Source organism: Equus quagga, chromosome 2 (genome assembly GCF_021613505.1).
Source record: "Equus quagga isolate Etosha38 chromosome 2, UCLA_HA_Equagga_1.0, whole genome shotgun sequence".
Taxonomy (NCBI): domain Eukaryota; kingdom Metazoa; phylum Chordata; class Mammalia; order Perissodactyla; family Equidae; genus Equus; species Equus quagga.
Genome location: NC_060268.1, coordinates 28776792 through 28795066, shown reverse-complemented (window position 1 = coordinate 28795066; position 18275 = coordinate 28776792). Strand labels below are relative to the sequence as shown.

The following is an 18275-nucleotide window of genomic DNA, read 5'->3' as shown; positions in this document are numbered from 1 at the left end:
TGATGAGGGAAGCTCTTTCTAGAATTCCAGCTAATAAATACGGGAAATGATAGAAATTCCCCATCCTACAACTGCTAATGAAACAATTGGTTCAGGCAAAGATCACCAATGGACGAACCATTAACTTTACCTGGAGAGATCGGGCTATCATCACCCAAGAGCACTGATCAGTCTTAGCATCACTATGAGTGGGACCACCAGACTTTTTGTGCCTCCTGATCCTGTATCCGAGCAGAAGGCCAAAAGAAGTCTGGTGGTCTCACTCATAGTGTACAAAGGATCACCAATGAAATACTCTTGCAAGAAGAAAAGTTAAATCTGGGGGCCGGCCCCGTGGCCGAGTGGTTACGTTTGCACTCTGCTTCGGCGGCCCAAGGTTTCGCCAGTTCAAGTCCTGGGCACGGACATGGCATGGCTCATCAGGCCATGCTGAAGCAGCATCCCACATGCCACAACTAGAAGGACCCACAACTAAAAATACACAACTATGTACCAGGGGGCTTTGGAGAGGAAAAAGGGGGGGAAAAAAAGTTAAATCTGAATCTATTCAAGCCTTTAGAGTTAATGTTAAGGGTACATGAAATAGACAATCAAGTTAGATGAAACCATGAGGAAGGAGAGAAATCTAGAATGTGGGACATTCTGTGGGGTCCCTGAACCTGGTTTCCACAGCAAGTCAATGGCATGAAAACAATTCAAAGATTAAAAGAGATTTAAGAGACTTAACCAAATGTAATGTGTATGCCTTGTTTGGATCCCGATTTGAATAAAACTGTGAAAGGACACTTTTGAGACAGTTGGGAAATTTGAATATGGACTGGATAATAAATGATAATACCAAGGAATTATATTCAGTTTTCTTACGTATATTAATGACATTCTGATTATATAAGAAAACGTCTGTTTTAAGAGACACGTGACAAGCAGGGAGGGATGAAATAAAATGTATCATATTATTTGGCATTTCTTTTTAAAAACATCTTCAAAAAAAAGGAAAAAAGAAAAAGAAGAAAGGGATCAGGAAAGGAAGTGTGGTAAAATCTAGATTATCACTGAATACGGCCATTACAGTTTTACGGGTGGCCATTACACTATTCTCATTACTTGTGTGCATGTTAAATTTTTCATAATGATTTTTTTAATTTATAGAATTCAGTAGTGTCTACCAGTGCTATCCAAAAGAATTAAATTACAATTAATGACATCAAGTTAAATTAAAATTACACATGTAATTTAAAATTTTCTAGTAGCCACATTAAAAAAGGTAAAAAGAAACAGGAGAAATTAATTTAATACTACATTCATTTAATCTAATATACATAAAAATAGTTTCACTTCAACATATAATTTAAAAATTATAAAGGAGATATTTTACATCCTTTTTGATTCTGTCTTCAAAGTCCAGCACATCTCAGTTCTGACAAGCCACATTTCAAGTGCTCAATAGCCATATGTAGCTAGTGGCTACCGTACTGGCCAGGAAAGCATTCTATTTGGACTGCACCCTCGGCTTGTTTCTTAATGGCTCTGTGTTCACTCACTGACTCCCTCATTCCAGAGATTCTCAGCCACTGAATCTTACAAAAGGTTAGAGGAGCCCTGCCTTTGTCTTGAACAAAGATGAATGAAGATACTGTTGAAGCATCTGAAAGAACAGAGTGCTGGGACTCCATCAAGTTTACAGAACAGGTGTTATGTCTGTCTTTGAGCCTGCTTGATGATAACTATTGTTATATGTGTCAAAAAAAGAGAAAGTGAATGGGTCAGAAAATACAGAGAGAGACAAACAAAAAGAAAAACAAACAGATATCACAGAGAAGAAAAAGAAAGAAAAACATGAACCCGAGCAGAGGCAGAGAGGACACTAGCTTGCACGAGGTAAGAGAAAGGGAGGTGCTCCACAGACTCATGGAATCCGCAGAAACCAATAAAACAATCACAGATAATAGAGAGGACGCCCAAACACAGATTTTGTTTCATGATCTCTCTATAGGACAACATTAAAGACAAGGTTTGCTGTGCAAGAGACGAATGGAACCAGGCAGATCTGGGCCATTGGGATAACTGACAAGCATCTTTACAGAATAAAAGTTGGGGTTCCCAGATGACTCCCAAGCCCTGTCTAGGTACCTCTTGTGCCCACCCTTTGCTCCCAGATACCACACACACACACCTGGATTTGTGTATTTTCAGCTTCTCCCGCTTGAGCTGCTCATACATCAGAGGTATCATCATTGCTGCTCGAAGCTCCCGACGACTTGGATTGCAAAGTTTCTTCTGATAGGCATGCCTCTTGATATTTTTTGAGTTTCTAATCATTATCTGCCTCATCAGTTTTGTGTTGGAAGGAAATGGCAATGCTGCGTGGCAACAGGTAAGTGTGTGAGCCAGGCAGCTTCTAGTCTCTCATCTTGTCTTCCCATCATTACCTGTCCTGTGCCCTAACCCTTGGGGCTGGCAAGTGTCTGACTTCTGCCCACCCAACACCCTGACAGTGGAAAGCAAGAGGATGAGAAATACTAGTATTGCTGTGTCATCTATTCTCAGAGAAGAGAGATAAACAGGAATTGGAAGAAGAGAGATAATACCTTTATTTTTGAGTTGAGCCTCAAGGTCACTGATGGAATCATGGGCATTAAGGAATCTGAATGGAAACTGCCGACTGTGGATCACTGATTTCTGAAAAGTAAGGGAGGGGTCATGAGCAGAGGTGAGGAAGGACAAAATGGATACTAGAGAAGAGATACAGAGAAACGGGGAGGAGATTAAAGAAAAAAGAAAGTCGTCGTGTGAGAATATGAGAAGAGGTAAAGAAGAAAGGAGAGGAAGTAACAGAAGGAGCCTGTTTCTTTTGTATCAGACTCCCTCTGAAGTCAGTTAAATCACAGAAGTCCCTCTTCCTTGTAAGTCACTGATCTCAGAAAATAAAAGGGAAAGGTTCTTATACTCTAATCTCTCAAAGGGTTGATGAACCCCTAGACCTGTCTCCCCCAACTATCTGTATCTCCATACCTGTATACAGACCACATGGAAACAGCTTGGTGGTAAAACAGCTTCCCCAGCCACTGGGAAAAGCTTGGCTACCTGCCCCTCACACATACCGCATGCTGGAGTCTCTGGAGTACAAGCTCGTGGTGGCGGGGACTGATTCCAACACGCAGCAGGTTGCACAGATTCCGAAGCATGGCCATGAAGGGAAGCTTCCCATTGTCTGCCAAAGGTTAGGCACAGGGTGAGAAAAGCAAATGGAGGATGAGTGGGAGAGGTCAGAGACCAGAGCAAGAAGTTCAGAAGCCACGTAGAAAACTCAGGATGAGGGAGTAAGGTGCTAACATAGGATCTACCCAACTCAAAATGTTTTAAAGGTCTGAAAAGATAAAAACAGGGTTGGTCTGAAGTTTGGAGGAAAATTTATACAGCACTGTTTACGGGATGGCTGTTTCAATAAGCAACTTAGGTTACAACTTTGTCTGTTAGCTCCAGTTCTGAGACTGGGCTCAACTAGCAAAATATATTCTCTAATCTAGAACAATGATTTCCAAACTTTTTAGATAGCTAAAAGAGAAATTTCCTGATGTAAGTTTATCTGTGAACTGTATAGATGTAGTACAATCATAAGTTAATATTTCAAGGCACAATACACACCTACGGTAAAGCTCACCATTGACAACAGTGAGTGTAAATCCATACTTCAAATAATCTTCTTGATACTTTTTAAGTTTTCTGGCAAACTTCTTGTAAAAGTCATTATTTTTCACTTAAATATAGGTGAAAAATATTTGCACTGAAGTAGAATTTCACCTCTCTCACTTTCTCACTGTTCGCTTGTCCCTGTGATATGAGTATTATCTCCAAGTCATAGTTTCTTAACAATAATCTTTCTCAGGTTTATGTCAATTTTAGAGGGTTAGTTTGGTTAATACTAAATAATTCTAAATCCATTTACAATTCGAAGATAAGTTGCAATAAGTCACATTATGCAGAAATAAAAAGAGTGAGGAGACAGCACTAATGTCTTCATATTGTGGAACTCCTACTCAATAAACCTCAACTATCATGTGACACATAACCATACACCATTTGGACATATAGGGCTTCAAAATGTGTACTGAATATTGGAAAAATTCTTTCTTTTAGATAAAGGTAAACATAAATAGGAGGTGTGATATTTTTCCTGGTGCATTTTCAGAGGTGCATTCAGACCACTTTACAGACCAGGCCTGTCAGCCCCCGACATCCCAGGCACTAGCCTCATTATCGGCAGTTTTCATCAGGAGAGCAGTGGCGCCTTTTTTTAAGGTGATGTAAGTCTCATTTGAATTATAGCTAGAAGCCTTCAGCCTTCTGGAAGATCTGGGGTTCTCCAGTCATGATTCTGATTCACAAACTGTGCAGAACAACTAGGTTGTGTACACAGTGTAAATGATGTGTGACAACTGATCAATTATTGCGTCCTTTGTCAACTCATACGTTTTTTTCAACTGTTGCTACGTATGAAAGGTTTCCTAGATCATTTTGATAGAACTTAAGCCCAATATCATATTTAAGATACCAGAAAATAAATTGAATTTTTATCCCGTAGATCGAGAAATTCACTGATTTCATTCCAAAAAACTGTTGATGAGTTATTAAGAGCCTTGTAGAAGCCAAAGAGGAGTCTGTATATCTAATTACATTTTACCTTATATTTTATACTTTTATTTATGTATTTTCTTTTATTTACATTTACTTTATATTTATATTCACATAATTATATGTTATGTATTTCCTAAAGCACATAATTTACTAGTACACGTATAAAATTTTTAAATTACATACACATATATTCTGATGTATTCCCAAAATTTTTTTAATATATGATCAAAAAACTCTAGAGACCACTGCATTAGATTCTGGGCATTTGTCTCAGCCAAGATAAATGACACAGTTTTAATTTTCATGGGCAGAGGGAGGAAGTGGAGATGTTTCATAGTAGAATCATCTACACACACTGGCAGCCATGCAGGACTCTTGATCCTACTCTACCTGAAGTGGAATCAAATTCTAGGGAAGAGGTTGTCGTGCGTGCATGTGTGTGTGTGTGTGTACTCTAATTCCCATGTAATTCTGATGCATATACCCCCCAGTGACAACCACAAAGTGAGAGGAGGAATAAGCAGCTGAGCAATTCAGGCTGCCCTGGGTACGATTTTTAAACAGCAGTTCACAGAGAAATAAGGTAAAAGCCAACTGGAGCTTCTGAAGCTCCAAAATGTGATGTCTACAAAACTCAAACAGTCAAAAGGTCTACAGTGAGATATTTCTCAACATAAAGAAGCTGACTTTAAATTTTCAAAGATGGAAGAGAAAGTAAAAGAAAACAAAATGGAACAGAAAGAGCCTTCTATAGTTAAAAATAAACTAATGAAAACACAGAGAGAACGAGAAGATTAAAAGTAACTTGGTCCTCCTCAATTTGAATTGTTTTCCTTGATCAGTGTGGGCAAATTACCAAAAATGTCCATGTCCTAAATTTGTGTTTCTGTGGAGATTCCAATATGCGATGTGCCAGTCCTACCGTGTTTGGATAAGTTACACAGATGTTAATACAAGTGAAATTAGAGGGAAGGTACCACTGTTGTCATGTTGTTGATAAAGGCTTGTATATCTCCTAACCACATCTGGAATAATGATCCACCTATGATGCCAATGCTACTTAATGCAGGCACCACTGTTCACTTGGTGTGGTCAATGGCAGACTTTATAAATCCAATCATTTTCAGTGATGTAACTGCCAGGCAAGAGAACAACTGCATCACGCCACAGAAATCTTCTAGTTATGGCCTAAAATGTAGAGGCATGAATGGTGAAGAAAGGAAGCAAGTGTGATGGTCAAGGTTACTGTACCGATGAGTTCCTCCCAGACCGAAGCTTTGTTCCCCCGCAAGCTCAGCTCCCTTTCCCAGGTCTCTGGTTGAGAGAGCTTCATCCGCTTCCCAGCTCTGCTAGAATCCCATGGCCCGGGGAGGTGACTTCGAGAAAAGGCCTGTAGGTTGGAGGGGTATCTGTGACAAAGGAGGAAAAGTTTATCACTGAAAATAGCAGATGAAAAAATGGCGGGGTGAGCTGACCCAGGATTCTCTCCCCTCCAAAATACAACAAAAGATTGGAAGAACTGAATTTCAGAGAATAAACATAATGCCAGCTCGTTAGAGACCTACAATACCAAGAAGGCGGAGATCATAAACCTTGCTTACACCCTCGGAGGCGCTGGAACGGTAGGAGAGAACATCGCTCCCTCCCCTAGAGTCTGCGATTGCTGCGGTGCGGGTGGGGAAGGAGCGGGGGAGGGGCCACGTGACCAGGGGATCATCCAGGACTCCTGCCGCTGATTCAGTGGAGACCTGCTGATGGGGGGGTGGGGGGGAAGCTTCCGTCCACGGGGACCCCATAAATCAAGGGCCTTGGGAGACCAGAGAACAGAACTGATCTGAACCCAGACCGGCGCGTGAGAGTAACAGCCCCTCCCCCCCAGCAAAGCCAGTGGGCGCAGCCATCTTGCCCAAGGCGGAGAGCTAACACGCCGCTCTCGACCCCCATCTAGTGGCAACAGGCTGTAACTGCAACGGAATTCTACCACCTTGAGAAAAAAACCACTCCTCTACCATCCAGCAATTTATAAAAGCCCCAGACCAGAAGGAAAACAATAAAAACATAGAATTAAGTCCTGAGGACTTGGAATTAGGTAAACTAAGTGATAATGAGTTCAGAGCAGCTATAATCAAAAAACTCAATGAGGTAGAGAGAAAGAGAAACAAGCCGAGTTCTGGAGTTACTTCACAAAAGAGATTGAAATCATAAAGAAGAATCAAACAGAATTACTTGAGATGAAAAACACAATGGACCAGATAAAACAGAATACGGATTCCCTGAATGCCCGTGTAGACAACATAGAGGAGAAAATTAGCATAATCGAAGATAGACAGGCTGAATGGCGCCAGACAGAGGAAGAAAGAGAACTAAGAATTTAAAAAAATGAGGAAAATCTCCAAGAGATAATGTATTCAATGAGGAGCAAGAACATAAGGATCATAGGAATTCCCGAGAATATGGAAAAGGAAAATGGAGCAGAAAGTGTGCTTAACGAAATTATTGAAGAGAACTTCCCAAATCTAGGGATCGATGGAGAAATGTGTGTAAAGGAGGGTTTTAGATCTCCTAGATTTGTCAATGTAAAAAGAGCTACCCCATGGCACATAGTAGTAAAGTTGGCAAAAAGGAAAGATAAGGAAAGAATACTCAGGGAAGTAAGAAAAAAAAAGAGAATAACCTATAAAGAAGCCCCTATCAGACTGTCAGCAGATTTCTCTACAGAAACCCTACAAGCTAGGAGAGAATGGAGTGACATATTCAAAGCTTTAAAGGATAAAAATCTTCAGCTAAGAATACTCTATCCAGCAAGAATTTCCTTCAGATATGAGGGAGAAATTAAATCTTTTCCAGACAAACAAAAGTTAAGGGAATTTGTAACTAAAAGCCCTCCATTACAAGAAATCCTCAAGAAGGCTCTCATACCTGAAAAAAGAAAAAAGGGAGAAAGGGGACACAATCCACAGACTAGGGAGACCAATGGATAGAACCAGAACAGGATAGCAAATATTAATTACAGCATTAGGGTAAAGGTAAGGAAACTACCAAAACAAGGGCGATCTTAGCACTCTAACTACCAATTAATAAGACGAGTTGGAATAAAAAATGAAAATAATTATTTAGGACGGGAAGAGCAAAGGGTCTAAATGAGTATTGGTCAAGTAAGTAAGAGACCACCAGAGAATAGACTATATTATAAATGAAATTCTAATTACAAACTTCAAGGTAGACACTAAAATAAAGTACAGAACAGAGTCACAAATCATAAATAAGGAAAAATCTAAGAAACCCAGCATAAGAAATTGCAGTATTAAGTGGGTAGTCTAAAGCAAACAGGAAAAGAAACACAGGAAAACAAGATAATGAGTGACAGATTGACAGCACTAAGTCCACATGCGTCAATAATCACTCTCAATGTGAATGGATTGAACTCTCCAATAAAAAGACACAGAGTGGCAAAATGGATTAAAGAACAAGATCCAACAATTTGTTGCCTCCAGGAAACACACCTCAGCCCCAAGGACAAACACAGACTCAGGGTGAAGGGGTGGAGGACAATACTTCAAGCAAATAGCAAGGAAAAAAAGGCAGGTGTTGCAATTCTCATATCAGACCAAGTGGATTTCAAAATAAGACAGGTAAAGAGAGACACAGAGGGACAATATATAATGATCAAAGGGACACTTCATCAAGAAGAAATAATGCATATAAATATCTATGCACCCAACACAGGAGCACCAAGACTCATAAAGCAACTATTAACAGACCTAAAGGAAGATGTTAAAAACAACACAATAATAGTAGGGGACCTCAACACCCCACTCACATCAATGGACAGATCATCCACACAGAAAATCAACAAGGAAATAGTGGAGCTAAATGAAAAACTAAAACAATTGGACTTAATAGACATATATAGATCACTTCACCCTGAAAGAGCTGAATACTCATTCTTCTCAAGCGCACATGGAACATTCTCTAGGATAGACCATATGTTGGGAAACAAGGCAAGCCTCTACAAATTTAAAAAAATTTAAATAATAACAAGCATCTTCTCCGATCATAATGCTATAAGGCTAGAAATTAATTACAAGAAAAAAGCTGAGAAAGGCACAAAGATGTGGAGACTAAACAACACACTACTGAACAAGCAATGGACCATTGAAGAAATTAAAGAAGAAATAAAAAAATACCTGGAAACAAATGAAAATGATAGCATGCCATACCAACTCATATGGGATACAGCAAAAGCTGTATTAAGTGGAAAATTCATTGCAATACAGGCACATCTTAACAAACAAGAAAAATCCCAAATAAGCAACCTTAAAGCACACCTAACTGAACTAGAGAAAAAAGAACAAATGAAGCCCAAAGTCAGCAGAAGGAGAGAAATAATAAAAATCAGAGCAGAAATAAATACTATTGAAACGAAAAAGGCAGTAGAAAGGATCAGTGAGACAAAGAGCTGGTTTTTTGAGAAGATAAGTAAAATTGACAAACCACTAGCCAGACTTATAAAGAAAAAAAGGGAGAAAGCTCAAATAAACAAAATCAGAAATGAGTGAGGAGAAATAACAACAGACTCTGCAGAAATACAACAGATTATAAGAGAATACTACAAAAAACTATATGCCAACAGAATGGATAACCGAGAGGAAATGGATAAATTCTTGGACTCCTACAATCTCCCAAAGCTCACTCAAGAAGAGGCAGACAATTTGAACAGACGAATCACAAGGAAAGAGATTGAAACAGCAATCAAAAACATCCCAAAGAATAAAACCCCAGGACCAGATGGCTTTCCTGGGGAATTCTACCAAACTTTCAGAGAGGATTTAATACCTATCCTTTTCAAGCTATTCCAAAAAATTAGGGAAGATGGAACACTTCCTAACACATTCTATGAGGCCAACATCATGCTCATACCAAAACCTGACAAGGACACCACGAAAAAAGAGAACTACAGGCCAATATCACTGATGAACATAGATGCAAAAATTCTAAACAAAATTTTGGCAACCAGAATTCAGCAATTCATCAAAAGAATCATAAATCATGATCAGGTGGGATTCATACCAGGGACACAGGGATGGTTCAACATCTGCAAATCAATCAACATGATACACCACATCAACAAACTGAGGAATAAAAACCACATGATCATCTCAATAGATGCAGAGAAGGCATCTGACAAGATCCAACAGCATTTATGATAAAAACTCTGAACAAAATGGGCATAGAAGGAAACTACCTCAACATAATAAAGGCCATATATGACAAACCCATAGCCAACATGATACTCAATGGGCAAAAACTGAACGCCATCCCCCTGAAAACAGGAACCAGACAAGGATGCCCTCTATCACCACTCTTATTTAACATAGTACTGGAGGTCCTGGCCAGAGCAATCAGGCAAGAAAAAGGAATAAAAGCAATCCAAATAGGGAGGGAAGTAGTGAAACTCTCGCTGTTTGCAGACGACATGATCTTATATGTAGAAAACCCCAAAGAATCCATTGGAAAACTGTTAGAAGTAATCAACAACTACAGCAAAGTTGCAGGGTATAAAATCAATTTGCATAAATCAGTAGCATTTCTATACTCCAGTAATGAACCAACAGAAAAAGAACTCAAGAATACAATACCATTCACAATCGCAACAAAAAGAATAAAATACCTTGGGGTGAATTTAACTAAGGAAGTGAAGGACCTATATAATGAAAATTACAAGGCCTTTCTGAGAGAATTGGATGACGACATAAGGAGATGGAAAGACATTCCATGTACATGGATTGGAAGAATAAACATAGTTAAAATGTCCGTTCTACCTAAAGCAATCTACAGATTCAACACCATCCCAATCAGAATCCCAATGACATTCTTTACAGAATTAGAACAAAGAATCCTAAAATTCATATGGGGCAACAAAAGACCCCGAATTTCTAAAGCAATCCTGAGAAAAAAGAACAAAACGGGAGGCATCACAATCCCTGACTTCAAAACATACTACAAAGCTACAGTAATCAAAACGGCATGGTACTGGTACAAAAACAGGTGCACAGATCAATGGAACAGAATTGAAAGCCCAGAAATAAAACCACACATCTGTGGACAGCTTATCTTTGACAAAGGAGCTGAGGGCATACAATGGAGAAAAGAAAGTCTTTTCAACAAATAGTGCTGGGAAAACTGGAAAGCCACATGTAAAAGAATGAAAATCGACCATTCTTTTTCACCATTCACCAAAATAAACTCAAAATGGATCAAAGACCTAAAGGTGAGACCTGAAACCATAAGGCTTCTGGAAGAAAACGTAGGCAGTACACTCTTTGACATCAGTATTAAAAGGATCTTTTTGGACACCATGCCTTCTCAGAGAAGGGAAACAATAAACAAATGGGAATTCATCAGATTAAAGAGCTTCTTCAAGGCAAATGAAAACAGGATTGAAACAAAAAAACAACCCACTAACTGGGAAAAAATATTTGCAAGTCATATATCTGACAAAGGCTTAATATCCATAATATATAAAGAACTCTCACAACTCAACAACAAAACATCAAACAACCCAATCAAAAAATGGGCTGGAGACATGAACAGACATTTCTCCAAAGAAGATATACTGATGGCCAATTGGCACATGAAAAGATGCTCATCATCGCTGATCATCAGGGAAATGCAAATCAAAACTACACTAAGATATCACCTTACACCCGTTAGAATGACAAAAAATATCTAAAACTAATAGCAACAAATGTTGGAGAGGTTGCAGAGAAAAAGGAACCCTCATACGCTGCTGGTGGGAATGCAAACTGGTGCAGCCACTATGGAAAACAGTATGGAGATTCCTCAAAAAATTAAAAATAGAACTACCATATGATCCAGCCATCCCACTACTGGGTATTTATCCAAAGAGCTTGAAGTCAGCAATCCCAAAAGTCCTATGCACCCCAATGTTTATTGCAGCACTGTTTACAATAGCCAAGACGTGGAAGCAACCTAAGTGTCCAGCAACAGACGAATGGATAAAGAAGATGTGGTACATATATACAATGCAATACTACTCAGCTGCAAAACAGAACAAAATCATTCCATTTGCAATAACATGGATGGACCTTGAGAGAATTATGTTAAGTGAAATAAGCCAGCGAGAGAAGGATAATCTGTGTATGACTCCACTCATATGAAGAATTTAAAATTATGGACTAAGAACAGTTTAGTGGATACCAGGGGAAAGGTGGGGTGGGGGGTGGACACAAAGGGTGAAGTGGTGCACCTACAACATGACTGACAAACAATGTACAACTGAAATTTCACAAGATTGTAACCGATCAATAACTCAATTAAAAAAAAAAAAAAGAAAATAGCAGCTGAAGATAATCCAGAAAAGGAAAGGTGATCAGTCAAAGCCAGTCAGTCATGTTTACAGGCCATGTCTGCCCAAACTAAGGTTGCTGGGGTTGAGAACTACAGGGATTGGGGCCATGGGTGCTGAAAAGTCAAGGAGTTACCCAGATGGAATGTATGTTCAGGGTGTATCTCCTCACCTGTAGCCCAGCAGGGCTTGGACGCGCTGGGCAGGCTCCTTGATATGCAGTCGCTGTACCAACTTCTTCAGGGTGAACCTTGGCTGCTTCTTTTTCTCTGGCACCGCATTGTAGGATGCCTCAAACTGTGGAAATATCCCCCAAGTCCACAAGGGTCACTCAATCTATGACCATGGACACTTTCTTCAGAAAGCAGAATGTAAGACCATCCTATATCCATGAAGTAATTTCTTTCCCCAAAGTAGAGCTGGGCAAAGAGTAGGAAAAGGGGGTCAAAATCTCCAGCAACAAGAGCTGCTGTGGCGAGCATACGACAGTGGCTCTTTGAGGTCACTGTGTTTCATTTACACAAGACTGAACTATCAATGGTTAAAATGAGATGATTGGCTTGTGAAAAACAAGATGGGGATAGAATGAACAGAGAACACTTTGCTTTTAGAGGAAGGGAAAGGAAAAAGTGGCTCTTATTTAAGTCACTGAGACTTGGAACAGGTAAGTGGAGGCATGAGCACAATGCAGGCTGTGAGGAGTTAAAAACTGCAAGAAGTGGCCTTTCTGGATCTTCTGTGGTAGAAGAGCTAAGTGTGGGATGTATTAATAGGATGAAGAGAAAAGATCAGCTGATCAACTGAGAATTATTTTCTTATAATACTAGCACATATTTTCCTAATAATCTATTTTAATGATGACAATGGTGATACCTAACACTTATTCAATGCCAGGTATTCTTAGAAATACTTTAAATACAGTAACTGATTCAGTCCTCACAAAAACCCAATGAAGTAGGTACTGCTATTATCCTCATTCTATATCTGAGGAAACTGAGGCAAGAGAGGCTAAGTCATTTGGCCACGGTCGCATAGCCAGCAGGTGGTGGTGGTTGGTGGTGGTTGTGATGGTGGGATTCAAACCCCGGTAGTCTGAATCCAAATTCCATGCTCTTAACCACTAAGAGCAGCGCCTTCTCATTAATGTAAAAAAAAAACTTGTTTGTGGGGCCAGCCCCGTGGCTGAGTGGTTAAGTTCACACCTCCACTGCAGGCGGCCGAGGGTTTCGTCGGTTCGAATCCTAGGCGCGGACATGGCACCGCTGATCGAGCCACGCTGAGGTGGCGTCCCACATGCCACAACTAGAAGGACCCACAACTAAGAATATACAACTATGTACCTGGAGGCTTTGGGGAGAAAAGGAAAAAAATAAAATCTTTAAAAAAAATTTGTTTCGTTTGTGTTTAAAACTTCCTATGGAAAGTAGATATTTCATAATGTTTTCAACTTGCTTATCCAGCTGGACATGCCACCTGTCAGTAAAGTATAATATCAAGAAGAGAGAAAAGGGAAAAAAGTAGACTTTCCAAATGCTCTCAAAACCTAGCCCATAATCACAGCCGAGAAGTCTTCAGGCAGGAAGTTGGCATGTGCTATTAGTAATAATATAGCCTTAGTATTTCTAAACCTAATGGAATTCCATTTCCAAACATTAGTTGAGAAAAGATTGCACATGCACATATAGAAACCCAGAACAAGGAACTCACCTTCTTCTGTTCATCCATAAGAGGTGCCAGGCACTTTGGCAAATATCGCTGTCTCTCAGAAAAGGGATGCTCTGTCTTCTGCTGGGTCAGGAGAAGTAGTTTCAAGAAGGGAAAAGGAGGTTGTCCCTGGAGAAACTCATTCCAACAGCCCCAAAGGCCCATATCTACCAAAAAGGGGGCGAGCTAGGAAAGAAGCAGGCCCTGCCCTCTCTGCCCGCTGAGCTCTACCCAGCTCCTCTCCCTTTCTCTGACTCCTTTTGTTCCGGGTGGTAGGAACACGTCACACGCTTAGTGTAGGATCTCCCAAGGGTCAGCATGTTCTTCATCCCTCCCTTTCCAGAGAATAGGGACCTGGGCTGTGAATGACCAGGGTTGAGGCAGGGACTAACTGGAGGGTGGGGGCGCCGGCGGGGGCGACTCTTGGCCCGGTGCTTCCGAGGGTTGTACTTAGCCAGTTGGTACTCATCAAACTGGGCAAATTTGTCAGTCATAGCAGCACGCAGACAGCTGGGCAGGGGCACCAGCTTGTTCTCCTCTCCTTCAGCGAGGCTCTGTCAGAGAGAGGAGAGACCATGAGGAGTGAGACCCAAACAAACCCTCCAAACAAAACAAGACCACTCCATGGGGTTAAATGAGAGCACAGAACAGGGAGCAAGCTCCCAGCCCCAGCTCTAAAACTAAAATTTCTATGGTACTCAGCCCATCAGCAGACTTCTCTGATTCTCATTTTCGTCACTATAAACACGAGGACCAGAATAAGACCATTTTTCTCAAACTGCGGCCTAACCCTTCTCAATCATATTCTCCTTCTTGGGCAATCCAGCTTTTATAGGGAGAATCTGTCCTGTCTGTCCTGTCAGAGTGGACGCCAAACTGTCTGAGAACATTCTCTGGGGATGCAGTGAGCAAAGGAGAGGGAACCAAGTGAGGGCCAAAGTCCAGGGAAGTGAGTGCCATACCTGGTAGAACTCGGCTACCTGGATCCAGTCAGAAGGCAGCTGGACAATGGCACAGAAATATCGTCGCAGGTAGGGGCGGCAGACTGGCAAGAAGGCAGCAATGGCCAAGACTTTGTTGGCCACATCACGGACGTTCAGCTGCTGCCTGGTGTACAGAGATGCCTAGGGCACAGGGTAGGCAGGGTTGGCATCTCAGCTGCTTCTCCCATAGCATCGTGCCCTAAGCTAACTTGCTTATCTAATCTGCCTGCATAAAACCTCCCTGAGCCCTCCATATTCTCTATAAAATATAAAGGCCAAGCCTCTGGCCTTGGCCTCCCACATCCTCCAGCATTTACCCGTCGTCCACCTTTGCAGCACGTCTTCTCCTGAGCACCTCCAAAGTCAACCAGGCCTTTTCTCTTTTTGGAAGACATCCCACCACCAAAGTCTATCAAAAACTTACCCAGGGTTCAAATTGCTGATTAAATCTGCCATCTTCCAAAGCCTCATAGAAAACATTTTTCCCCTCCTTTCTGCTTCTGAAGTATTCACTATCGACTACTCCATTTTCATTTATATGATATTTGGGAGTGTTTTGCTTCTCTAACAATACTCTAAGCTCCTTAAGAGCTGGGTCCAAGTTTCCTTATATCTGTTGGTATGACCCTCAAGGCCTAGCATTGTGTACTCAGCCTGTGTACTTACTATACAAATGAACCACAGTATACTCTTCCCCAGTCCCATCACCCTGACTCCTCAGAGAACTCCAGGGTTAAGGCCACAGACTCACCTGGAGATCTTACTCCCTTCCTAAGTGAAGCTGCTTCCAACCCCAGGATGAGGCTGGTCACCATTCCCTTCACATACCACAACCACATTCCCCACCTTCCAGCTTCCCACTCCCACCCCCTCCTTCAGGCCACAATACCTTGAGGATAAACTCAGGCTCCAAAGGGGCAAGTTCACTACAGATTTCAAAGAGGGAAGCCGGGGTTGGGTCAGCTGCATCTTTCATGTTTACATTTGATGCCCGAGTAGAGCACAGCAAGCTCATTAGAGCCATCTGGGAATTGGGAAAGAGAGGGAAGAAAGGAGGAGAGAGGGATAAGGACCACCTTAAGCACCCACTCAGGCCGACTTACAAAATCAAGACAGAGGGAATGGACCCCAGATTCAGGAAGATGTTTGTCCAACCACAAAGTTAGAAAAGGGAATTAGGAAGTCGGAAACAAGAGCTGGGTGATGCCCCCTCCTTCCCCTTCCATCTGTGGAGGGGATCTGGTTCAGCCCTTGGTCACCACTCCTTCCACCCCATGCCCTCCCCCCCACCACCATTAGCCTCTCTGCAACTCTGGAACTTTTACCTTCTTTTCCTGAAGGGCTCGGTCAGTGGGCTCAGGACACGATTCAGATTCCCCAGAGGTAAGCTTCAGAGCCAGCTCCTCCACCTCCTCCTCCTCTCCGAAACTTAGACTGTAAAAAGGCATTGGAGCCTCTGCCCATTCCTCCGCTCCTGGCCTTTTCTCTTCAGAAGAGGACCAGTGACCCTGGGGATGGTAGCAGTTATTAATCACAGCATGCACCCACTGCCCCTCAAACATAGACAGATCTGAAAGCAGCTCCCCGGGATAGGAAGAGTCCACATCTATCTTCAAGCCCCTAAACTCCTCTCCCTTCACACCCCAGCCCTGATCTGTTCTGTCGGACACAATGATCTCTCACTGTCACACACACCACCAGTCCCAACTCAACCTTCTGAGCTTTAGCCCAGATGCTTCATGATCTTGCCCCTGCTTTCATCTCCTTATTGATGTCACAGCCAAGGAGCCTGGGGACTCTCACAATACCCTTCCTATGATGCTATTAAGGTATTTTGAAGTCAGAAGAAAAAGGGCCAAGTCCCAGATCAATCCCCCAGTAACCTTGGGCTGCTTAACCTCCGAACCTCAGCTTCCTCATTCCCTGCCACCTACCTGAAGGGGCCATTAGAAGATTAGTGGGATAATACATCTATGACTCTTTGCAAATTGCAAAGCCCTAAATAAACGTCAGGTGGCAGTAGTTGTAATCCTGACAATGACCTGTGAGGTAGATTTTCAATGAGGTAGACTTCATTTTAAAGGTGAGAAACTTAAAAGCTTCAAAAGGTTAAGAGTCTTGCCCAAGGCTGTATCGCTTGTAATTGACAGAGACAGTATAGGGCCCAAATTAGGCTTTCCCTCAGTCCAAATCCCACAGAAGGAATGTGTGTTTGTCTACTGATTCTGACCTATATAGTAAATGTGCTTATATAGATGTGTACAAGTGGACATGTGTTTGCACATGCACATAGAGGGGAGTGGCCAGGGTATAGTAGTTGTGTCTTATGCCAGATGTAAGACCTCAAAAGCACCTGATTGACTCTGCTACTGCAATATCATACTGACTTTCCTCCTGAGCAGAGGCTTTCTAAGGACAGGGACTGTTTTTGCTCGTTGTCCAGAATTTCTTAATTAGATACGCAATAAGAGCATCACAGAGAGATACTGTGGCATTGAAAGCTAGGGACCGCAGCATCCAACAGACATGGCTGGAGTCAAGACAAGTGTTAGAGCTATTACCACAGCTGCTTCCTGTACTGTCTCTGTGGCAGAGATGGATTGCAAGGCCCCGGGGAAGGTCAGAAGGCCTAGGCCCTCTGAGAGGTATTGAGCCCTCCAAGTTGGAGGCTCAGAGAGCAGGTGGTTGCTGGTGTTCAGGCTGCACAGATCAGCTTGCACTGGGTGAAATGTCTGGAGACGCTGGAGCAAGGCGCTGGCAGACACAGTGCTCTTTAGAATGGGGAGTGTGGCCAGGCACCGGTTCTCCAAGGAGAGGACGTTTGGGTGGGAAGACACATGCCCATGTGGTTTCTCCACGGTCTTCAGGTCAGGAAGTGTGGACAGGCACCGGTTCTCCAAGGAGAGGATGTTTGGGTGGGCAGACACATGCCCATGTGGTTTCTCCATGGTCTTCAGGTCAGGAAGTGTGGCCAGGCACCGGTTCTCCAAGGAGAGAATGTCTGGGTGGGCAGACACATGCTCATGGAGTTTCTCCATGGCTGGAGTCCAACCAGCATATGCCTAGAAGGAAAGAAAGACAGGTGATGAACACCTGGCTGCACCAGAAACGCATTTGTACTGGGAGTCTATGTTTCTTTTTCTAGGATTAGTTTCATTCTAAGGATGAATTCAGGGAGTATTCTAGAGAGAAAAAGGGAGTATTCTAAGGGAGAAGTGTAGGGAAAAGGTAAGGCAGAAGCTTAGGAGCAGGGAAGTATAAAAAGAAAAAATCAAGAGCTGGAGAGGAAAGAGACATATCGTCTCATAAAGTGGTGAAGGAGACCCCAGGGCTATCGGTGTGACCCCATCTTAGTACAGGGGCCTCATTTGTAATCTAGACTCTGGATTCTTAGTTCCAGAGAAACTAATGTTTTGATTGAGCTGTCTATATTCACCACCTCAACTTCCTTGCCTCCTACTCACCCTTCAGCCAGCTAAACGGGATTCTGTCTCCACTGTTCCTCCAAAGCTATCCTCTTAGTTAACTAATGGAATTCTTGTTACTAGAGGAATAGGCATATTTTGGCCCTTATCTTACTTCAT

General features: G+C 42.0%; 1 protein-coding gene across 8 annotated transcripts in view; it reads right to left on the bottom strand.

Annotated features, from left to right (window-relative positions):
* Positions 1 to 18275, bottom strand: part of TEP1 (telomerase associated protein 1) — a 41545-nt gene that overhangs the window by 20541 nt on the left and 2729 nt on the right. For all 8 annotated transcript variants that reach the window (XR_006887562.1, XR_006887563.1, XM_046654159.1 and 5 more), the window contains exons 2-12: positions 17253 to 17753; positions 16017 to 16199; positions 15581 to 15715; positions 14671 to 14832; positions 14101 to 14262; positions 13712 to 13789; positions 12177 to 12301; positions 5887 to 6044; positions 3102 to 3211; positions 2589 to 2679; positions 2174 to 2360 (exon numbers count right to left, since the gene is read on the bottom strand). Coding sequence is in view for 6 of the 8 variants with exons in the window: in XM_046654159.1 (XP_046510115.1) it covers positions 2174 to 2360; positions 2589 to 2679; positions 3102 to 3211; positions 5887 to 6044; positions 12177 to 12301; positions 13712 to 13789; positions 14101 to 14262; positions 14671 to 14832; positions 15581 to 15715; positions 16017 to 16199; positions 17253 to 17729 (1868 nt within the window). In the remaining 2 variants the exon portion in view is untranslated. The remainder of the gene's footprint in view (positions 1 to 2173; positions 2361 to 2588; positions 2680 to 3101; positions 3212 to 5886; positions 6045 to 12176; positions 12302 to 13711; positions 13790 to 14100; positions 14263 to 14670; positions 14833 to 15580; positions 15716 to 16016; positions 16200 to 17252; positions 17754 to 18275) is intronic.